Genomic DNA, 22765 nt, shown 5'->3' with positions numbered 1-22765 from the left:
AAACATAAAAATTATTTTTATTATTATTGAAAATGAGTTGGATGTACATAAAATTCATTCGGCATTTTCTACTTGGGCACTCCAATTGAGAAATAAATTTGATCCTTTTGGGCATGTTGTCAAAAAAGACTGTGAGAGGCTTTATATTCACATTTGAATCCCCAACATTACGTACTAAGTTAGTTATCAATATTATATACCTTGTCTAGTAAGCTTGCCTAGCACAAAATCTAGATGGGTAAGGCAGGGTACACATTAATATCAATGAAAGATATTAATGAAAATTAATGCAAATTGTCTACTTATATATTATTAGAAGAAATTTCTTACCTTAAAGAAAATGTTCTCAAATCTTCTTTTATCTAGCATTTTATTCATTGCATAAAAATTCTAAGCCATAAAGAAAACTCCAAAAGTAAAATCCTTATTGGTGTTTTATTTTAAATGTTACAAGGCTAAAACCAATAATAACATGCTAAAATAATATATGATATTTGAAGATATAATATTAGAACAATATAAAACCTTTTTGAAAAACTATATAGCTTCAGATCCACAAGTATTGTTTGTAATGGTATTTTCGTCCTTTCACCTAAAAAAACTTTACATTCTCGTCTAAGGGCAATGAAATCTTTGACATGGCTTATTTATCATTTTTAAATTGATCAAGGATAAATAAATATTTATCTCATCTTTATTTCATAGTGGAATGATTGGAAGAAAAAAAAAAAAACTTGGATTCAAGGGGTATTTTCATACTTTTCACAATGGTTTTTTTAGTTATTACAATACAAGTTGAGGAGCAATTTAATATTTAATCAAATATAAAAAAAATTTTATTAAAATTCATAGTAAAATGATAAGAATACATTTTAAAAAAAATCCTAAAATCAAAGGGCATGTTTAGTTTTTCACAATGGCTTTTTTTTATAATTAGAAAGTCAGCTCATAAATACATTATTATTTAATTAAATAAAACTAAATATGTGTGTGGGGCACACCAGGTAGTGCATGAGAGGTGCATGCACCCTTTATATGGCTCATATGACGCCTCTCAGGATTCAACAATATCATTATTTCATGTTATGTTATGTTCTCTTTCTATTGGTAGAGTACATGTTATGGAGCGTTTTTTTTTTTTTCATTCTTTTTTTTTTCCTATTGAAAATTACAACTTTCTTATTTTTATTATTGATATTTCAACTTCAATTTATATTTTTTTTTATTTTTTATTTTTAGTCATGGTCTTTGCAAGCCACTAGTGTCAATCCACCAGTAGTATTAGTTGCAGCTGATAAGATGTTTAGGAGTATAATTGTGGTTATTTTTTTAAGTATTTTTTTATTCAGATATGAATTAAAATAATATATATTTTTTATTTTTTTTAAGAATATTTTTTATATCAGCGCATCAAAATAATTTGAAAACACCAAAAATATATTAATTTAAAAACAAAAAAAAATAAAAATAAAAATTTTATTTTTTTTTAATATTTTTTAAATACAAAAAATAAACAAAAAATAATATTTCACATCACTTCTAAGAGGTTGTCAAGCTTGAGTTGCATATGGCCATTAGTAGCCATATATGCAACTCAAGCTTCCAATCAATTTCAACATGGTTGGCTTGTCTTGTAAAACAAAAATATTTGTATATAAAAAATGAATTTCTATACAAATGTGTGTTTGTTATTGTGATGTAGGGTATTTTTTAAAAGTTTTTTTCAATTAAAAATGCATCAAAATAATTATATTTTTAGTATTAGAATATCAAAATTATTCAAAATACTTAAACTGTATCAATTTAATACTTTTTAAAGTATAAAATAATTTTAAAAACACTTTAAAAAATATAATATAACACAAAAACTAGTGTGTATTGAAGTCTATATTGACATCTATCCCAGTACTTCCTTTAATTAGACTATCTTACACGAAATATGAAAAAATAAATCAAGAAAATGTTATCCTAAAAAAAAATGGAGCTTGAGTCTTGACGGCTATGTTTGTTCTCTTATGTTGACGAAATTGCCTTCAACCTTGTGATTAAGTTTCAGCTACACATTTTCTCACACTTTTATCAAGAAAAAAAAGACATGTTGACTTCTGTATATCCCTGCAAAACCGACTTTGAAGTCCTTGATAATTAAGGAAAAGTAGCCAACTTTGTCTTGTTTTAGCCTTGGTAGGGTTGTTATATTATATTGCCTGGTGATCTTCGGTATTGCCCCACAAAAAAAATATATATTATTATTTTTTGTTACTAGTTTTAAACAAATTGTATACAAGAGAATTTCTTGAAATTTAATTGGGCATGAGAATACTGTTTCTTTTTATTATTAAAACAAAAGTGGTTGGTCGTTTTTTTTCTACATTGCATATATATTTAAATTTTATGCAACAAGTTTTTCAATTGATTAGGTATTCAACGGTATATGCTAGAAAGTGAAAGATTTCATAGTAGAACAATTATTTTGTTAGGTTATGGAATATTATGGAATATTTAACTAGTTAAAAATAAATTGGTTTTAAAGATCAATTGCTAGATTTAGATATTTTTAGACCCTGTTTGTTTTTTAATTTTAAAAATGTTTTTGAATAAATTTAAAAAAAAAATTTACTTTGAATTAAATTTTTTTTTATGTTTTTAGATTATTTTAATGCACTAATTTCAAAATTAATTTTAAAAAGATAAGAAAATATATTATTTTGATGTATTTTTAAATAAAAACACTTTAAAAAACAATCACAACCTTTATAAAAATTCAAATAAAATTTTAGAATAAACACGTAGAACTGTTTTGTTTATAACATTATCATCTGTTTTGCTTTATTTTTTTAATTTCTAAGTAATCAAGATGATGTTTTCCTCTTGTTTTCTAGTTCTCCATTACCTCTTAATAGCCCTGGAATCGTAATGATATTTCTTCATTACTATATAAAAAAACAAAAACAAAAAAAAAAAACTAGGATTCCTTGTGAAAATAGAACTCCTAAGCTGCCTCTTATCCATGTAGAGTAAGGAAAACCTGCCTCCTATGTTTTCCATGCCAAATAATATTACCTTGCCATGTGTGGAAAATTAAATCATAAGGAAAACATAAATGCCGTCTTTCTCTATTGCTGCCAATATTTTCGTAACCTTCAAGCCCATGGATTAGCTCTTTCCTTTGCATTGATCAAAATTAATTAAGATCTGATCCAACATCACTAGTAGAAGTCTTCCAGCTTGTTCTTACTCAAATATTCTGAATTAATCCATTGAATATCTTTTAAATTGTTTTAGTCATTAACCTCATAATTAGCTTAATATAATTAACACATCTCTAATGAATGATTTGATGTTAGAGGCACATAATATCATAAAAATCAATTTCGAAGTAAGCTGATATAAATATAATCATGGATTAATTCTTGCTTAAATAATGAATATACATACAAATAACTAAAAACCAATGAATATAAAATTGATATTTAAGTTTTTTTACCAGTTAAAATATGAATAAAACAAAATTATGCCGGTAGATAGTTATTGCCAATATGACTTGAGGTATGTGTTTTTTGGGCCCTTTTTTGAAGTCTTAACTTTACAGTAATGGAAGAGTGAGTTGCATCCCTTTTTTTGCTTTATTTGTTTTTTATATTATTTTGATATATTAATATTAAAAATAATAATTTTTAATATATTTTTTAAAAATATATTTTAAAAAATAATCAGGTTAAACCATCAAATTAATTTGGGTACAAAGAGGTAAGTCCTGAAGCTTGTCCCATGTAAGTTTATTTGGGACGTGGTTATTTTTCAAAATATTTTTTATTTATTTAAAAATATATCAAAATAATTTTTTTTATTTTTTAATATTAACATATTAAAATAATCTAAAAGCATCAAAAACATATTAATTTAAAGTAAATAAAAAAAAATTTAAATTTTTTTAAAAATATTTTTAAAATGAAAAAACAAACAGTTACTGAAATTCTGTATGTTGTTTTTTCACCTGCTGGTAACCCTTTTTCCTTTGCTCATATATCCTCCAATGGAATATGTCACTAATCACTTTCTTGGCGGAGAATCGCCATTAGCGATGGCGCTCAGCTGCTTGTGGAGGCACATAGGCATGTAAGAATTCAAGAATTAGACAGCTAGAGTCTGATACGAAAAAGGGTACTCAAGAACTGGAGGAAAAGTTGATGGAGAATAAGAGAAAGGGATGGTGGGATGCAAGGTTGTCAAAAACGCTTTTTTGACACGACACGGAACATCCAATTTAAACTCGACTCGTAAAATCGAATCGTAAAATCGTAAAATCGGAAGTAAAATTTTTTACCTAAAAATCGTAAAATCAGAAGTAAAATATTTTAACTAAAATCGTAAAATCGCAAGTAAAATATTTTAAACAATACAAATATCCAAACATATTAAATTACATAATTCAGATAAAAGTAAAATAAACAATACAAATATCCAAACATCTTAAAATACATAATTCAAATAAAAATAAAAATTCATACATGTCCATAGTATTTCAATAACTAAAAGTTAACACACCTAAAATAAACAGTCTGTAGGTGTGTCATGTAAACTAAACACACCTTCATTGCCTTTGTATATGGTAATGATGCTTGAAACGAAAAATGTCTCCACTAATAATTTTCTGACAAAACTTGCACTGCACTTTTTTTGAATTCTTGTCAACATCTATACCATATTGCCATCCCACGTCAAGTCTATTACCACTTGTAATTTTTTTAGAAGCCATGTATCCTACAATTCAAGAATCATTTGTATAAGCCAACACAAATAACATAATATTTCGCATGCAGTTAAGGCCTGGAATTGATGAGATGATTCTGTTCCCTGCACCAGGTTACAATTGATGAGAAACAAGCATTGGCACAATGTTCCCTGTTTCCACCAATCCTAAGCCCAAGTCTGTAAGAGACATGGCCGACCCCACGACCAAGCCAGTTTTTACATGATAGATGCGATAAATGACTGGTTGAACATAAAAATAATAATTGCTGCATGCTTGTATGATTTATTTGTAAATATAGCATTGCTATTTTCGGAGTTATCTTAACGGCCCTTTGCCAAGAAATTAGAAGATTTGATGAAAAATCATTCATGATACCACAAGCACAAGAAATTAGAAGATTTGATGAAAAATCATTCATGATACCACAAGCAATCAAAATCATTCATGATACAAACTGGATCTTAAATATTACCATATCCGATCCAGCAATCAAATACCCAGGGTTAAAACCTAAAGCGACAAGAATTAAGTTCAAGTTAACATTAACATAAATTTTTACAGGCTTCAACAATCTGCTTTGCACCAGCCAGGATATATTCTCAATTTCTCATTACTTTCTTTCCTGACATTGTTTCCAAGTGTTGAATAAGATTCACAGACAACAATCAAACTTAATTTTATGATCAAAAGTTCAAAACAACTTAGTTAACTAACCGGCTGACCATCTATAAAACCGAAAAAAATACACACTTCACTCACAGATTCACAGATTGCAGAATTACATAATCTGCAACACCGCAAGCAAGATCAAACCGAAAACAATTCACACTTCACAGATTCACACTTCACATTCACACTTCACAGCATGCCCATTGCCCAGATCAAACCGAAAAATATTCCCCGGACATAAACATGGATTCACAATTTCACAGCATACCCAAATCACAACATACCCACCATTAGACAGAAAATAACAAAGCTTGGGATGGGATTGAGAATCAATGCTTACCTTCGTCTCGCCAAGAACAGAGAGGGGACGATTGGCGAAGTCTGGGACTCTGGACTCTGGAGTCAAGGAGAGTGTGAGTCTGTGAGAGAAGGAGTCAGGGACGATGAAGTCGCAGGTGGGGAGTCTGGGGACCGTGGGGTGACCTTGAGACAGGGACGAACCGACGATTGACGAAGTCACCTGAGTCAAGAGGGTGGTCGCCTGGTCGGGGAGTTGGGTGGGAATTGGGAAAGAAAATATATTAGTCAATTAGTGCCCTAAATTTGTTTCATTGCTAATTTCCATTCAGTTACCCGTGACTGTGATGTGAGCCCGTCAGCCCGTGCGTGACATTTCCTTAAAATCGTGAACACGTAACGTGTTTTACGTTTTATGCGAGTTGAACCGGTTTTTTGCGAGTTTGACCCGGTTTTATGCGATTTTAATGGTTTTTGAGTTTTGCTTCCGTTTCTACACGTTTTGCTGGTTTTAACTCGTAAAATCGTACGATTTTACGAGTTAAAACGCATTTTTAACAACCATGGTGGGATGCTTCTATCGAAGAGCTTAACTTACTAAAGCTTATTGAGTTGGAGAATAAAGTTCAAGACTTTACACACGTCCATGTGCAACAAAGTCATGGACAGCAATAAAAGAGCGTCTTCTTCTTCTTCGAGAGTTCCACAATCAAATTAATTATCCTTCTTAAAAAAAGCTATATTGATCTTTTATTCTTATCTTATTTATTTATCTTTATTTCTAGTTTTGTTTATACCTTGCCTTTAAGAATTTCTTAAAGAAAATGATTATTGATTGATGCTTTCTTGTTTTATACCGTTAGTTGTAAATGATAAAGAAAATAATCTTAGAAATGAGGTTCCAAGAGGGAAAAAAAAACAATCTTTAAAGAAATCTATTTAAAAACAAAAAAATTCCACAAACTAAACCCAAAAATAAAGTTTAAGAAGGCACATGGTGCTTAAATTTAGATATGGCCTCTTCATCATAGATGATTTACTTACGTCAAAATGACTAGTCCAATAAGAAAATTACAATGAATTGGGCCTTTCGATACAATAAAATAGAAAGGTCCAAGAGCTCTATCTTCTAAGAGCTCAAACTATGTGGTTGAATCAATCCTTCTTTATTTGTTGCGGGCGGACGAGGATTCCTTTTACTTCCCCTTCTTCAAACTCTTATTCATATTTTTTATATATAGAGAAATCTCTTATTAATGATAAAACAAGATCCATTTTGCATCATATCTAAGGAACTCCCTGGTTCGAGCCGAAGAAGCAATGTCACTCAATCATTATCAAACTGACTACAATCTTTTTATGTCCATGAGATCCCACCAAAGTGTCTTCTACTTCTAATAGGCTTAGAACATTTTCTTTTCCAAATAAAATCCCTTAATAACATTAATGTTTTTTTTTTTTTGTAAAATTGTAATCTTTTCATCATCATTTCTTTTAAATTTAACGAACTTCTTAACCAGGTTGTGTGATTTTTAGTATAACACACACACATATGCTAAGCAAAGAGTCGAGTTAGATGACTTTGAGGGGTAAAAGAATTTTAGACCTCGTCACATCACTAAGTGTAATTAGAAGAGATATCTAGAGTTATTGACGTCAAAAAGTTGCAAGGGGTGGTCACGGAGTGGGTTCTCAAACATAAACAAGAAGACAAACGATTCCATTACCAAGCATACTAGCATGTCACTTCCTTCTATTAACCAGGCAAAGCGCTATGACTGTGTTTTATTTTAAAGTATTTTTTTTTTAAATGTTAGTGATTATGATTATTACTCAAAATTTGCTAATGATTTATTTTCCAGACTACATAACTTAAGTGTGAGTCCAATAGGGTTGTATTTGGAAACACATAAGCAAAGGAATGATAGAAAGAAAATGGTGCAATAGTTCATGAGGAGTCGAGTCAAGACATTCGTTAAACTTTGAAACCTTTTGTATATCTTTTGGACAAATGTTTTTTTGTCAACGTCTTGAACTTTTTTCTTAGGAATAATATAATGCCGGCATGTGTGCTAAACACAGAGAAGACCCTTCAATCCATCCAAAATAAAATTAAAAATTATGGTTGGAGGCTGAAACAACTGATAAATCAAAAATAGAAATTAAGATTATAATAACTTTATGATAACAACCCAAGATATGAGGTTAAGTTGTATTATATTAGCTATAGGCACCCCAAAATCCAATCAAAGGCATCCATCATCATCTATTAAAGAGTTGCTTTAAGAATGAATTAGTTCTCCAAAAGTCAAAATGAAGGCAAAATATAAAGAACAAAGTACGAAGCATTGGAAGAAGATAATGACATGCTTGTCTACACAAAGATTTTCCTCCCCCTCCGCCTCCATCTCCACCTTCACCTTCAACTACCTTTTAATGTATATAAATATTTGTAATTGATTTTTATAGTAAAATTAATAATAGAAAATGTGCTCTTCAATTTAATTTATTTATTCAATGTTGTTTAATGTCGTTTTTAATGTGAAGTTGTGTGATAGTATCTCAAAAAGAAAAAGAAAATTACTAAAATACCGACAAACAAATATATTTTTCAGTGATTTTATTAGTATAATAAACCCATTTCTTTGAAGAATTGTAGAAAGTTACAAGCTGTTTTAATATATATTGACAGTCCATCAGTAAATATTACCAATGGAGTACCCCCTCAGTAATATTTGTCTAACTACAAATATATTACTAAGGGGGCACTCCAATTGTAATATTTATTGATGGATAGTCTGATAAAAAAATAATATGTGCCTATTTTTATCATTGATACTAATATTTTATCTTATTATTCTTTGAAATTTAAATCATCAAATAAATTACTTAAGGATTTGAATGTCTAATGAGATACTCATTGATAATACATTTCTATTAGTAAATCTATCGATAATATTTATACCAATAAAAATACAACAAAATATTTCTTCAGTGTAAATTAATTTTTTTGGTTGTGAAAATAAATCTCATAAATATGGAATAGAATGTTCGTGTTACTTGTATAATAAAATATAAACATTTTTAATTAAACATTTATTTTTTAATATTTATTTTTTAAATAAATATATATTCCAATATATTTATTTGTTAGGAATTTATATATTTTTCCCCGTCCAGTCATGCAGGAAACTTTCCGTCCTTCGAAACAAGCATAGATGAGACTCAACCTCAGTTATATACTCATGAAAGTAAAATGACCCTACAACACCATTTAAGCTATCTAACAGCCTGCCCAATTGGCGTTAATGCAAGAACACCAACATCACTGTTGTTACATTAACCTCGGTTGTCGTCATCATCGTCATCTCATGTCGCCTCATACACAAGGAGATGGGCGCTTTCCTAGAAACCATGAAATCACCTCTTAAACCAAGACTATGTACAGATGTGCAACCATCAACACGAGTTCAATATCCAGTTGCACTGCTGCTAGTAGGATTTGGCGTTGAAGCATAATTAGCTTAAGCGTTGGACCTGCCAGCTTGGCTAAGCAACGAGTCTTTCATTTCTTCGTATCTTTTCAGTTCTTCCAATGCATCAGCTGCTGTTTTTGAAGCAATGAGACCTGAAGATGCAACACCAGACGCAGCAGCCTGCTGACCCGCTTGTGTTCCGGAGATTGGATTGTATTCTTGGAGGTTGCAGCTCCACATTTTGGACCTAGAATCTGGTGGCAAATCAGCCGAACCAGAGAGGTCTTGGCATAAAGGTGGGGGTTTCTTCAGCGTGTGTACAGGAGCACCAACAGCTGCATCTTGGGATTTTTTAATCGGAAAGAGACCTCCGGGCTCAAGGGGGTCAGATAGATGGCCTTTTTTATCAAGTGTCTCGGGTCTGCAGGATGCAAAAAGCACATTAAGTTGAATGACCAAACGGTTTGGATCGAATACCAGTTTTCATTTCTTGCTTGCAGATCGTGTACATTTTCTGCCAGTCAACTTGGGGCATATTGTTTTAAGGCAACAAAGTTTCATGAAGAAAAACACATTCTGTCCAGATTTACAGCAATTTAACCATGATAGAACCAACCTGATTGCAATTTTTGTTCTATAGATTGGTTAAATAAACAATTTTCATAACAGCTCCACATAATTGGGCTCAGACAGTACATTGAAGGGTCAGTTTTAACCAGCCCGAATCAAGAACACGCTAGATCAATGGCATGTTTTACTCGTTGCGCATAAAGGTTCCAGCATGCTGTTTCTAACTGCTAGTTCTTAATTTTACAATAATCTTCAAAAGAGCTTCACACCAATCTCTTCAGACTTATCTACCACCATGATCAATCCAATCAGATTATTTGACAAGTGCAAAGGCTTTGATGTAAAAATATCAACCTCCTTCTTTACAAGCTCAAGTAGTGAATTGATGGACTCTGTTTCAACATCAATCCAATCAGATTATTTGACTCAAGTAGTGAATAGGCCCAAGAGAGCCAATTCTTAGAAAACTCAATTAATCTCCCGATGTTTATTCTGTCTTGATGTCTAACCATTGTCTATTTATGGGTGTGAAAGCAAACAGAAAGTAAGAAAACCAAATCCTGGTAGAAAGGTAAACTTAACCATAGGGCAATCTAAAGCCAAAGGAATAATAAGGCTGGCTAATTATTTTGTAGATTAGTAAGACTAAGTAATAGTCTTAATAAAGAAGAGAACCTGAATAAGCACTAGTTAAATTCTGAGTTCCTTCCTAAAAAGGTCCTAAAGACTTTGACTGGTAATCCTGCAGATTACAATCTTTAAGAAATTAAAAATCCATCATGGCAGAAATGAACCAGAAGAAAGTATCAAGGCTGATGAACACTGACACTATGATACCGCATAAAAACATAAGCCTTACTTGATTTTGATCTCAGACCACAGATTGTCATCAAACTTCTGATCCTGTGAGGATATATACCTAAAGCACTAGCTATTAAAGATGTCAAATGAGTGTGTCAGACAAAACATTTGATGGGATCCCTGATATTCAGTCCCTATACTACCAGAAGTATTGCGGATGTTCTGCAAGAACCATGATATAAGAAAGCTGGATAGTTCAACTCTTTTGCCAGAAGCTCTATTACTCTGTTATTCCATTATTCAAATGTACATATGCTTAACATCTAATGAGTCCATCACCTCAAATATCATCAGCAAGATAATTTATTCAGCAGAACAGAGGGAGTCAGACACCCTTAATGTAATGCTAGCACCAACCAAAATTAAATGCGCTAGAAGTAATTAAACAATATTTCACATGTAGATCCATTATGTCATCATATTCCACATCAAACAGACAAGAAAACTCAGAATCATCAAAATCATCCTGATATTACCTGCTGGAAGTTCTGGAAAATGAAATCCGTGGAGAGCTGTTGGATAGTGTTTTCATGCTGGCATATTTTCTAATGTCATCTTTCCCAGGAGAGAACAACTGCAGTAGACAGAGAATCCTATTGATCAAATGCCTTGGCAACATAAGACCATTGTTATGAGCATATATAATACCTTCTCATCTGCTGCACGAGGGTGAACCAAACCTGTACTTTCATCAGTCTTCGGATTGCAAGATGTGGTAGCTTTGAGTGGTGGAGATGGGGGCAAGTTTTGCTTGTTGGACAACAGGGGAGAACTAGCATGCTTGGTAGCAGGTATGCTAAAAGGTGCACTTTCAGATTGTAAAACAACTGTGGAAAGATGACTCTCAGGAATACAGATTGGTGGTGATGGGGATGGAGATGGTGTATAGCTAGGAGAGGGATAATGTTCATCAAAGCTCGTATTCTTCTCATGAACTGAAGACACTTCGGGTGGATGAGGAGGCAAGCTTGAAGGTTGGAATCGACAGGAACTAGGATTAGATATTGATCCATGCTTTCCTGAGCGATTAGGTGATGGTGAGAAAGAAAATGAAGGTGGTAAGGCTTTATTATGTTGTCTTGAGAATGGCAAAGATGAAAGAGAACCTTGCGACACGGGAAGAGAGGGGAATCTCTTCACTGGTTCTGCCAAAGGGCTCCCAACATAATCTGGGATAAATTGGGGGGACATAGGTGTTGACGACTCAGACCTGACATCTGATAATGAAGAGTGATACAGCACCGAAAGGCAAAGCCTACCCCAGGAAGTATCCACTGGAGTGAACACAAATCGCTGCATTTCAGCCTCTTCTTTGCGTGTGAAGGGCTCAACAAAAGAAGACACCCTATGTGTAAGTGTGTATGCACGAATTTCCCCTGATGAATTGAGGTCACGGAAAATTTTATATGCAGGTAAAAGCCTAACAGTTGCATACAAAGACCTGAAAAGTAATATTGATTTCATATAACATGTTTGAAAGGTGTTGCTAAGTTTCCTGCTCCCAGTACCACTATCCCTTGACTTCCTACCCTCATACCGCACTTCCCACCTCTCTACAATCTTTTCAATCTTACCCTCACACCCTAATTCTTCCTCATCTGAATTCCAGTGAAATGGATACCGATCCTTGGTCGGAAAATTCCTAACAGGCTCCCTTCGAGGGGGATAATTCACAGGATCCCACCGACCTGGTGGCACCTGCACCAAAATCACATCAACAATCATCGGTTCCATATAGCTTTGGTGCCAGAGATCAAGATTCTCAAGAGCAGCCGGGCATTCCCTAAGAGCTAAATTGAACCATTTATCTCTTGGCCTCACACTCGGCGAGGAGGAGGACGAAGAAGATGGAGATAAGGATACCATTTGTTCACCACTATAATTACGCGAGGACATGAAAGGAGACCTCGACTCAAGTATAATCTGAAGACTCTTAGGAAAAAATTCAGTGATAATTTGTTCCATCTCTGCAGCCTCAGTGTCGGTACTATTATTAGATGATGCCATATTTGCAATAAAGAACTACTAAAAATGGCACAAACCCTTTCAAGGAAAAGATGAAGACAAACTACACAAACCTTGGTACCCCACTTCACAGAATTTCACTGCAAAACAAAAGAACACATAGCAAAAGAACATCAAACTCTAAAAAAAAAAAAAAACAAACCCCAAGAAACCCAAAATTCAACATAAACTGAATTAAGCAATTAACATTAACTTAATCATCAACTACTGCAAAAAACCAAACACAATCAATGATATTTAACCTTAAATCCACAACCATCAATACTGTCGGAGAGAGAATACATGGACTGACTGTTCACTTGGGCTCTGTTTAAGGTTGTCAACTTGTCATAAAGAGAAGTATATAACTTTGAAGGGTCCCTTTTGTCTCTCTTTATTTTTTCATCAGGGCAATGATAAAGATTGCGTTTTTCACTCAAAAATTTAAACTTTATCTGTTTTTTTCGGGTTTTTTTTCGGATTCTTTTAAAAAACCCTGACATGGAAACACATGTCCATACAGATATATTTAGAGAAAGAGAGAGGGAGAGATAGAGCCAGGTGGGTGCAGTTTGGTTCTTCTGTGATGCCATAGGGAAGTTTGGATTTCTGCCTTTTGATTGGCTAATCTATCCTCTTTTTATATGTTTGGAAAATTGTTAGGCTACTTCTTCATCAAAAAAAATCTTGATGCCTCGGCTTGTGATTTCTGGGGTCTGATGATCATGGATTTGATGTTGCCATGTCAGGGAATAGCTTGTTGGTGGGGCCTAAATGATTTTAGGAATTATTTTAGTTTTATAAAGAAGATATTGTGAAACAGCTTAGAATTTGAATTAAAGACAAAAACCTAGCGTTCTAAAGAGAGAAAAGGCGATTTGGAAAGTGAAAGGAGCAATTTTCGGAAGAAATAGTGCAAGGAACAATGCAAACTTGGTTAATTGGTGGTGGTAAAATATTTTCCTTGCTTTAATTTTATATATGTTGTAAATGTTTTTAAGGATTGAAAATACCGAATTCTATGCAAGTCCTTCCATGATGATAAGCTCGTATAATAAACTAATAAAGTTATCGTTTTTCTATTGATATATGATAATGACATTTTAAAAAAAAAGAAAATACACGCTATCTCCATAATTATGAGTCAATGCTTTGTTTTAAATAAGAATAAAATGAAAGGTTGTTACATAAAAGCCATATATAATTTGATTTAATATTTTTAGTGATTAGTTTTTTTAATGTAATTATTATTTGTTTATCAAGAATTTCTTGATTTAGATATTAGAATATGGAGTGTATATGTTCCATCAAATTATATTTGTTCCCGTACTATATTTATTGATTTTTTGAATAAGATTTGAAATAATCCTTAAATCTCATTTTATCATGCGTAAAGATTTCACAATTAGTACTATTTAAGAACAAATGCATTTTTTTTATTAATTCATCTAAGGTAATGAATCTTTTTTTTTAATTATTTAAATATCTTTAAATGATTTATGATATATCCAATATCTATATGCTTCTTACCGTTAATTAGTACAATTTGTATCTAGGATCAAAGTATAATATTCCTTACATAAAACCACTCAGTGATCTCAAGTAAAAATATCACGTTACAAAATTATCACGTGATTTTTTCATATACAGAAGTGATCTTTCTATATGGAATTCTTATGCAAGTTACTTCAGTATATATATCATCTAACAAATACCTACATATTAGTTGTAGGTGCTTTTTATACCTTAATTTATGAGAACAATTATTTTCTTTTATAAAAGAAAGAATATAATGTGTACCATACTTAATGACTATAATTAATATCCAATTTTAATAGAGTATTAACTATAAATATTTAGGAACAATGCTTTAATACAATAAAAATTTCATAATTATAATAACTTTTAATTTACTTCACATATAATTTTTTTCCAAATGATTTTATCTTTACTCTAAACTCATTAATCAAATATAAATAAATATTAAAGATAATTAATGTCTTTATTAATAATAAATATATTTTTACATAAGCAAAGTCAATTTCATATATAACCAACCAATTTGTTATAAAACATATAAACTAACACAAATTACTCTTGTCTCTTGATCGATGGATGTACAAAGTTTTCAACCTTTTACATAATCATCTGTCTATCCATTAAAAATAGCATATTTGCCAATAACATGCTCATATAGATACTTCAAGTAGTGCGCAACAATTAAGACATTGTATTTTTTAGTTGGCTAATCTAAGACTTTTTCAATTTTTATTGCACTTATCAAATATAAATCTCCTAACTAAGCATTGAATTTAGAATCTAGCACGATATTTTTATCCTTCATATCAACTAAAATGCTCTTTTTTAGCAAGAAACCTTGATTGACCACAACAAAACTTCCTTAAAATTCTTCAAGTGTTAACTTTTGAAATTTGATTATAGGCAAGAAATAGTAGGTTGGCTCATACCTACCCTCGTAGATCCTTAACTATAAGTTCTTTGACATCTTGTTCCTAAGACAAAATTCCTTCTTCTCTTTATGCCATGTTGTATGATCTTTTTCAATATAGCTATTAAATAGCTCATAACTGGTCATAAGAAATTTTTAAGCTCTGATATCAATTAACATAACCAAACTAGATAAAAACAAAACAAGAATGGAAAAGATAAAATCTAAATATAGAGAGCTTGAGACAAAAACCCTAGATGTTGTAAATAGTGTCTCACAAAAGAGATAAAAATCAGTCCCTTTATTAATTTATCAAAATACTAATATTGCTCAAACACAAGCTTAACATTCCTATCTATACTAGTCATATGTCTATTTTAAATAGAGAAAAAAATGTTAATAAATAATTATAAATTGATAGTAGAGATTCATAAACTAAAAGGAAAAAATATTACCGATTATAATGTTTAATTTTTAAAACTAAATAGGAACAAGATAAAACAATACAAAGGACAATACTTTTTAAACCAAGTAGGAATAAAAACAACTAAGGAAAATGTTTCATATAAATCATCTTACATCATATTTTTGCATTATTTTTTTATTTAATAAAATTGAATTATAAGATGATAAAAAATATCTTCAACTTCCCCTATAATTAAACTCTAAATCCAAATGATGTTACGATACATAAAACTATAAAATTTGACTTTAGATTTTTTTTATAATAAAATATCAGTGTTTTATTATTAGGATGTCACTTGACGGGGATGTATAATTGTTAATTTATATTGATTTATTAATTACTTGTGCTTAACAAGACTTTTATTAAAAAAAAAGAAAATAAAAACAAAAACTTTAAAATATAACTCAACTAATTGGGGTAGATCAACTTTGTCTCCAAAATATTTTATTATTAAATTTTATCTTGAAATAATTTGAATTTCTTAATTATGTCAGAATTCTTTAAAAAAAAAAACTTTAAATTGCTTACCAGATGAAATTATTTTTTAAAAAAAATCTAGATGAAATATACTATTAAATATGTATAAAAAAGGTTTAATTGAAAATTTTCAGAATTAGAAGGATAACATCAAAAAAAAAATTTAATAGAAAAATTAATACAAACTATATATACTTAGAGTATTCCTTAAGTTTTCCCAAAATAAAATAAAAAATTCTTTTATAGTTTCTTATTTCACTAGAAAACGTCACCTTGGAGGATCCCCCTCCACCCCCCAAATATATATATATATATAATAACAATTTTAACTAAATATATATTTTCTTAAACTAAATTTATTAAAAGTACAGTTAAAAATGTTTTTTTTTAAATTATAATCACAAAAACTACTATAATACCACATACTAAACTCTAATAGAATAAAAGCAATTTTTTTTCATTTGACGGTAAGGAATATTATAATGAAGACTACATTCTTTTTCTAGAAAATATTGAAATCGCAATTCCAATATTTTTTTCCCTACTCATTTAAAAAATTAAATTATCTGAGACGGTCTACCACATGGATAAATTAAAAGAGAAAATCAAATCACAGCTCTAACCCAGCCCGTGGTACAAATGACTTTTTTTTTTTTAATAAAAGTTTGTTACATGGGCTTCAAGCCTTATTTACAATGCTCCAAAAGAGCCATTTCCGGCCCAATTCAATATGGACTTACAATTGAAACCTAGCCCATGTCAATGGACAAAAAATAAATGCAGATGTATAATATGGATGATGGAAATGAAATTGTAAAATATCGAACAAAAGCTCAGCTCAGTGTAGTACTAGGCCTAACTCAGTAAATAAATCACATTTCTCTGGTACAAAATTTCAATGAACGCATGTCTGATTGAAAAGCAAAAAACATTGCATTTAGAAATATAATAAAATAATATATTTTTTTTTAAAATTAAAGTATCAAAATAATTTTAAAGCATTAAAAAAATATTAATTTAAAATAAAAATTTTCATTTTTTTCTAAAAATATTTTAAAAAAACAAAAACAAACAGGACTTAAAAAAAAAGAATTATATATAAGCTTATTTTTTAAGAAATACATGATTAGAAAGCTGTAACACATTTTTCTAAGATTCGACTGTCCAATTTTTACTTTATTATATTTCCTAATAATTAATTGTAAATTATTATTTTTTGTATTTTTTTTTTAAAAAAAGCATGATTTTTTTTTCATTAAAAAATATTCTCGAAAAAAAAAATTCCTTGATATTTTTTTGAATCTTCTAAAAATTATAAATTATAACATGAATTTATTTTTGCTACAGTTATCCAAGGAAAAGGTTTAGAAAACATCATTCTCATGGTAGCAATGATAAAACATTCATATAAGAACCAGATTTACAATATCTTCATAATCATAATTTCCTCCTAGAAATTTTCATACAACAAGGAAAACTATGTTAAAATCATAAATTATCCTAAAATATTTAATTAGAAATTCAAAATATGAAACAAAAGGAAAGGAAAACTAAACAAACCAATTTAATCTATTGTCTATTTCAAATTGTAAAAAAAATAAGAATTGAAGGCTGATTTTTACTTCAAAGTCCATGATTTCAAGAATTTATTTCTTCCTCCATATAATTAAAAATAGTAATAAAAACTATATAAAATATAGAGATTCAAGGTAAACTAGCATAAAAGTAAAATTAAAAGTACAATAAAATCATATAAAAATTAAACACATCAATAAACTAGTTTAATTTATGAAAGTTATTAAAAATGATTTTAAAAAAATATCTAATAATGTTTTGCAACTGCTCCTTTCTATTAGTGATCTCCAATTAAAAAAAAAATAGAGAGATGTATATGTTGAAATAAAGTTTTAATACCAGTTTGTTATGTAAATCATCATAATAATATAAAAAAATAGTTAGTTAATGTTTATTCTATAAAAATTTATCATCAAAACTAAGGATTATTAAAATCTACTAAAATGCTTTTACATTTTACTGTAAACAATGAACAATGAAATATTTTGTTTTTTTATGATTTGATCCTTAAGTTTTTTTTTTCTAAGTTCAAATTTCCATCTTTTTTTTTATCTCATCCTCCAATATTGTTTTAATAGATATTGGACTTTGTAATTTATTTTTTATATGGTTATTCTGATTTTAGAACTTGAGTTTAGCAGGTTAATTTGAATTTACTTGGGTTATTTTTTTAATTGATTTTTTTTTCTCAACTTCATCTTTCAACATTGGGTTGATTGAGAATTGAGATTTATTTTTTTATTATTTTCTTTCTATAGGGTTATCATAGTCTCAAGACTTAAGTTTCCAGTTTTATGGATTAATCAGGTTGACTCGGGTTTTTTTAATCATTTCTTTAATTGAATATATTTTTTTTCATCCTTTAATATTGAATTGATTGAAAATTTGACTTCATGATTTTTTTTTTAATTTTCTTTTTATAAAGTTATCTTGGTCTCATGACTTGGGTTTGACATGTTAACTCGGGATATTTGTTTTGTTTTTTTTTTAATCCTTAAATAATGAGTTGATTGAGAATTAAAATTCATATTTTTCTTTGATTTGTTTTTTATGAGTTTATAATGGTCACATGACCTAAGTTGCAAATTAACCTAGATACCTTAGGGTTTGTTTGTCATTTTTTAATTGATTTTTATTTAATTATATCATTCATATTGGGTTAATCGGGAATTATATTTCACAATTTTTTTATTTGTTCTATAAAATGTTATCTCAGCCTCATGATTCGGGTTATAGAGTTGGTCGGTTAACTTGGGTTGACTCGAGTGGTTTTTTATGTCATTTTTTTTAATTTTATCATTTAATATTGGGTTGATTAGGAATTGAGCTTCCTAGTTTGTTTTGATTTTCTTTTTATGTGGTTATTCTAGTTTCATGACTCAGGTTTGTTAGGTTAACCCGTATTGACTTGACTTATTTTTTTATTTAAATTTTATTTTTGATTTTATTCTTCAACATTAAATTGATTGAGAACTGAACTTTATAATTTTTTTATTTGTTTTTTAAAGGGTTATTAAGGTCTTATAACCTGAGTCGGAGATTTGACATATTAAACTAAGTTGATCCAATATATTATTTTCTCTATATTTTAAAAAAGATATTATTTTAATTTTTTAATCAAACTATATTTTAACCGGCTATTCGTTTGTATTTAGAACTGTAAGGTTAACTAAGTTATATCAGATTAACCTCTATAAATTTATTTATTTTACTAGAAAACACGCTAACAACACCTAGGTATTTTTTCATTATTAAAAAAAAAAATTGATTCCACCTGCAATGTAGAGTAAACAATTATCTAGTATGCACTAAACAATCAAATTTCTTCGTATGAATATTTTTTATATCATAACATTAAATCAAAACATACTATTTTTTGGAGTTTAATTAAACAATATATTTTAACTGTATGGGAACTTTAAAATTTATTTTTATTAAAAATTAATTTTTTATGTGTTTTGGATCGTTTTAATACGCTGATTTTAAAAATAATTTTTTAAAAATAAAAAAAATATCAATTTGATATATTTTAAGATAAAAAATATTTTTAAAAAACAATTGTCACCATACTTTCAAATTCCTGGTACTTGAATTTCACATTCTATCAACTCGTGCAATCATGACACATCAATTTTCCTTTTATTAGCTCCATCTTCAACGACAAGGTACATGCACATAACCATATGAGTAGAATCATTCAATAAAAACTATATTCCTCCCAAGCTTTAAAACGTGTTCAACACTATGAAGCTTCTTCACGAGAGAGATAGTCGTCGATCGTGACAGTGGGGCTCTATGTGGGGTTCTCTAATGTATTTTTAATGTGTACCCTAGATCTTAATTTATAGTATTGGAGTTTCTATCAAAACCATAAAAAAAAATTAAAACTGGAAAATATCTATTTATCCAAATCTTTCTCTACAATTTTTTGTAATTTTACTTGAGTATCTATTTATCTTTGTTTTTCTCATTTGCATGATCTTATATTATTTATTTGATCATTCATCCTCGTAGCCCCCTTTTCGTCCTTGCTTATAGAATTTTTTTTTTTCATTTTTAATTTTCTTTTTAAAATATATTTGGAAAAACTATGATAAAAAACAGGTCATGACAATCTCTCTCTCTCTCTACACACACTAGCTAATTAAATCACCTTCCATTGTGGGTCGTAAATCTTTTTTTTTAAGGAAAAACCCTGAGTATACAAGCTATTCAAAGTGTAAATCAAAAGTTTATCCAAACTTCTAATTTAATAAAATGAGATATTTATCCATTAGTATTTACTAAATTCTTTTATTAAAATCAATATAAACTAATAAAAATAAAAACACATATGAAACTAAGTAAATGAAAGAAAAGGAAAAAAAAATAATATTCAAAGCCAGACATATCAGAAATATTATTTCAAAATAACTACTTTTATAAAATAAAACTTATATATATAAAATTAAAAAAATTCCTCAAAAATTAAATACATTTTTTTTTTTTGAAAAAGCTCTATAGAAAAAAGGTCTGCAAAACTCGTGGCCTATGTCATGAGATCAGAATAAACTGCTAGAAAAAAAAAATTTCAAGATAACCAAAAAACAAGTTTTTTAATAAGAAAATTAATGTGGGATGATAAAATCATAAAAGTAAATGAGGGAAAAATGGATCCCTAACTATATAAATATAAATATTAAAAAAAACATATTAGAAGAAGCATTAATTAAAAAAGAAAAACAATTCAGGCATTGCTAGGCCTAGCAAGCTATCCTAGCACGCCTATCCCATTTTGTTAGGGCCCACGTGACTAGGTCCTTTTTTTGCTCCAATGTTGTTTGCCCTAATTTTATTTTAAAAAAAAAAGACAAAAAAAACAAAAAACAATAATCTATTCTTACCTAAAAAAATCAAGGCTTAAATTGTTTTACCCAAAAACCCATTTTTCAAGCAATTGTTTTACCCAAAACACCTTAAGAACCATAATAAACCTAACAATGACCTCAAAAATCCAAAAACCAAAATGAACTCGAAATAAAAAAATCAACTTTAGCTCAAATATGTTTTTTCAAGAACTTTAAAGGTAAAAAAACATCTGAACTCTAATCATCAAAAAAAATTATTTGACATAAATATCGTTCATTTTAGTGGCCTAAATCGGTGTCCACTTTATGTTTATCTTTCTATCGTTGGAATCCAGCGACCTTTCCCTCTTTCCTTTCTCAAATAGAGACTAAAAAATAACAAAATTTATATCAAAATTGAATTAAAAAAAATATTAAAGTACCAAAATTTTTTAATCTGTATTTTTTTTAAGTTCGAGAATCAAAGTGTATTTTTTGTAAAACTCATGGCACGCTACCAATGTTTGATGTCGTTTTTATTTAGATCCCTCTTCTTTCAACCTCATCCTTTTATTTAAAATGAAAATCAATTGAACTTCAATTAAGACCAAATTAAAAAGTAATTTTTTTTATACAATTCATCTAAAGTAATATGTCAAAGGATGAACAGTGAGATCACGCACAATGATAAACCCATGCTTTTTAGTTTTGTATTTAATATTTAATATATTAACACTACTTTTAATGCACCACATTACATTTTTCACCTATAATTTGAATTTCACTTTCTATCAACTCATACAATTAATCATTACACAAAACTTTTCCTTTTATTACCGCCAAAGTTGATTGAATAATTTTTAGCTCCATCTTCAGCAGGGTACATGCATCTAACCACATTCAATTAAAATTAAATTCCTCCCAAGCTTTAAAACGTGTTCAACATTATCAAGCATCGATCCAGATTTTAAATCATCATTTTTTGAATAAATATAAAAAGAGTGTACAAGATTTAAAATTCATGATTTTTTTTTTCTTAAGTTATTACCTAGTGAACCATGAGAACATTGTCATCAATGCTATCATCTTCCATGGCGTATGCATCCTCTGTTCTTAGGACTTAGCTTTAACTCTTTTATACTATACCGACTTTTATCTTCTCATAATAATATTGATTAATTATTAACGTTTCCATTACAATAAAAGCATTCTTAGATTATTCGTTTGTGCTATACGTAGGTTGAATAAAAAATTGTAATGTAAAAAAATAAAAAATCAAGCACAACTAGCATGTTTTTTTTAATAAAACAATTCTAATTAGTAACTCAAAATATGATGAATATACAACAAAATATTTTTTAAAATATTAAAACAATGACATATTAGATGACATTTATTTTAACTGTTGTGATAACGACACATTGAATCGACCCGAATTAATTTGTCAAATCTACAACTTAGATCATGAGATTGTTATAATCCTAAGGCAAACCAAATAAAATTATGAATTTCAATTCCTAATTAACTCAATGTTGAAGGGTGAAAGTAAAAAAAATATTTTAAATTAAAAAAAAAAACAAAAAAACTATTTAGATAAACTCGAGTTAACCTACAAATACAATAACCCCGGTCATGAAATTAAGATAATCCCATGAAAAGAAAATTAAAAAAATAATCATAAATCATGATTTCCAACCAACCCAATGTTGAAGGATAAAATCAATAAAAATAATATTAAAAAGAAAGAAAAAAAAAAAAACAAGTCATGTTGTGCTAACTTATTAAACCATTGACCTAAGTCATAAGACTGTGATAAATTCATAAAGAGGAAATTACAAA

At 29.1% G+C, this 22765-nt stretch overlaps 1 protein-coding gene and 1 long non-coding RNA gene across 3 annotated transcripts; both read right to left on the bottom strand.

The window, feature by feature from the left end:
- Positions 1 to 4471: 4471 nt before the first annotated feature.
- LOC140955180 (uncharacterized) lies at positions 4472 to 6217 on the bottom strand. Its single transcript, XR_012168945.1, has 2 exons — positions 5766 to 6217; positions 4472 to 4764 (listed from the first exon to the last, which is right to left on the bottom strand). It is a non-coding gene; the product is annotated as an uncharacterized lncRNA (long non-coding RNA).
- A 2724-nt stretch (positions 6218 to 8941) lies between these two features.
- LOC118062800 (autophagy-related protein 13b) lies at positions 8942 to 13242 on the bottom strand. 2 transcript variants are annotated; one of them, XM_035076641.2, is made up of 4 exons: positions 12897 to 13242; positions 11278 to 12734; positions 11106 to 11203; positions 8942 to 9619 (listed from the first exon to the last, which is right to left on the bottom strand). In XM_035076641.2, exons 2-4 carry the CDS (start codon positions 12634 to 12636, stop codon positions 9247 to 9249), a joined length of 1830 nt encoding a protein of 609 aa, XP_034932532.1. In that variant the 5' UTR covers positions 12637 to 12734; positions 12897 to 13242; the 3' UTR covers positions 8942 to 9246. The 2 variants fall into 2 exon arrangements, with proteins under 2 accessions (XP_034932532.1, XP_073263135.1); XM_073407034.1 differs by lacking the exon at positions 8942 to 9619 and adding an exon at positions 9816 to 10160.
- Positions 13243 to 22765: the final 9523 nt, after the last annotated feature.

Source organism: Populus alba, chromosome 19 (assembly GCF_005239225.2).
Source record: "Populus alba chromosome 19, ASM523922v2, whole genome shotgun sequence".
Taxonomy (NCBI): Eukaryota; Viridiplantae; Streptophyta; class Magnoliopsida; order Malpighiales; family Salicaceae; genus Populus; species Populus alba.
Note: the sequence above shows the minus strand (reverse complement) of the source record. Positions and strands in the feature narration are given on the sequence as shown.

What these genes read in the sequence shown, in the direction of transcription:
- LOC118062800 (XM_035076641.2), bottom strand. Translation starts at nt 12,636, where the DNA reads ATGGCATCATCTAATAATAGTACCGACACTGAGGCTGCAGAGATGGAA. An exon ending in CTCGTGCAGCAGATGAGAAG is followed by an intron (nt 11,204 to 11,277) that starts GTATTATATATG and finishes TGTCTACTGCAG; the next exon opens with TTGTTCTCTCCTGGGAAAGA. An exon ending in TTTTCCAGAACTTCCAGCAG is followed by an intron (nt 9,620 to 11,105) that starts GTAATATCAGGA and finishes TGCATCCTGCAG; the next exon opens with ACCCGAGACACTTGATAAAA.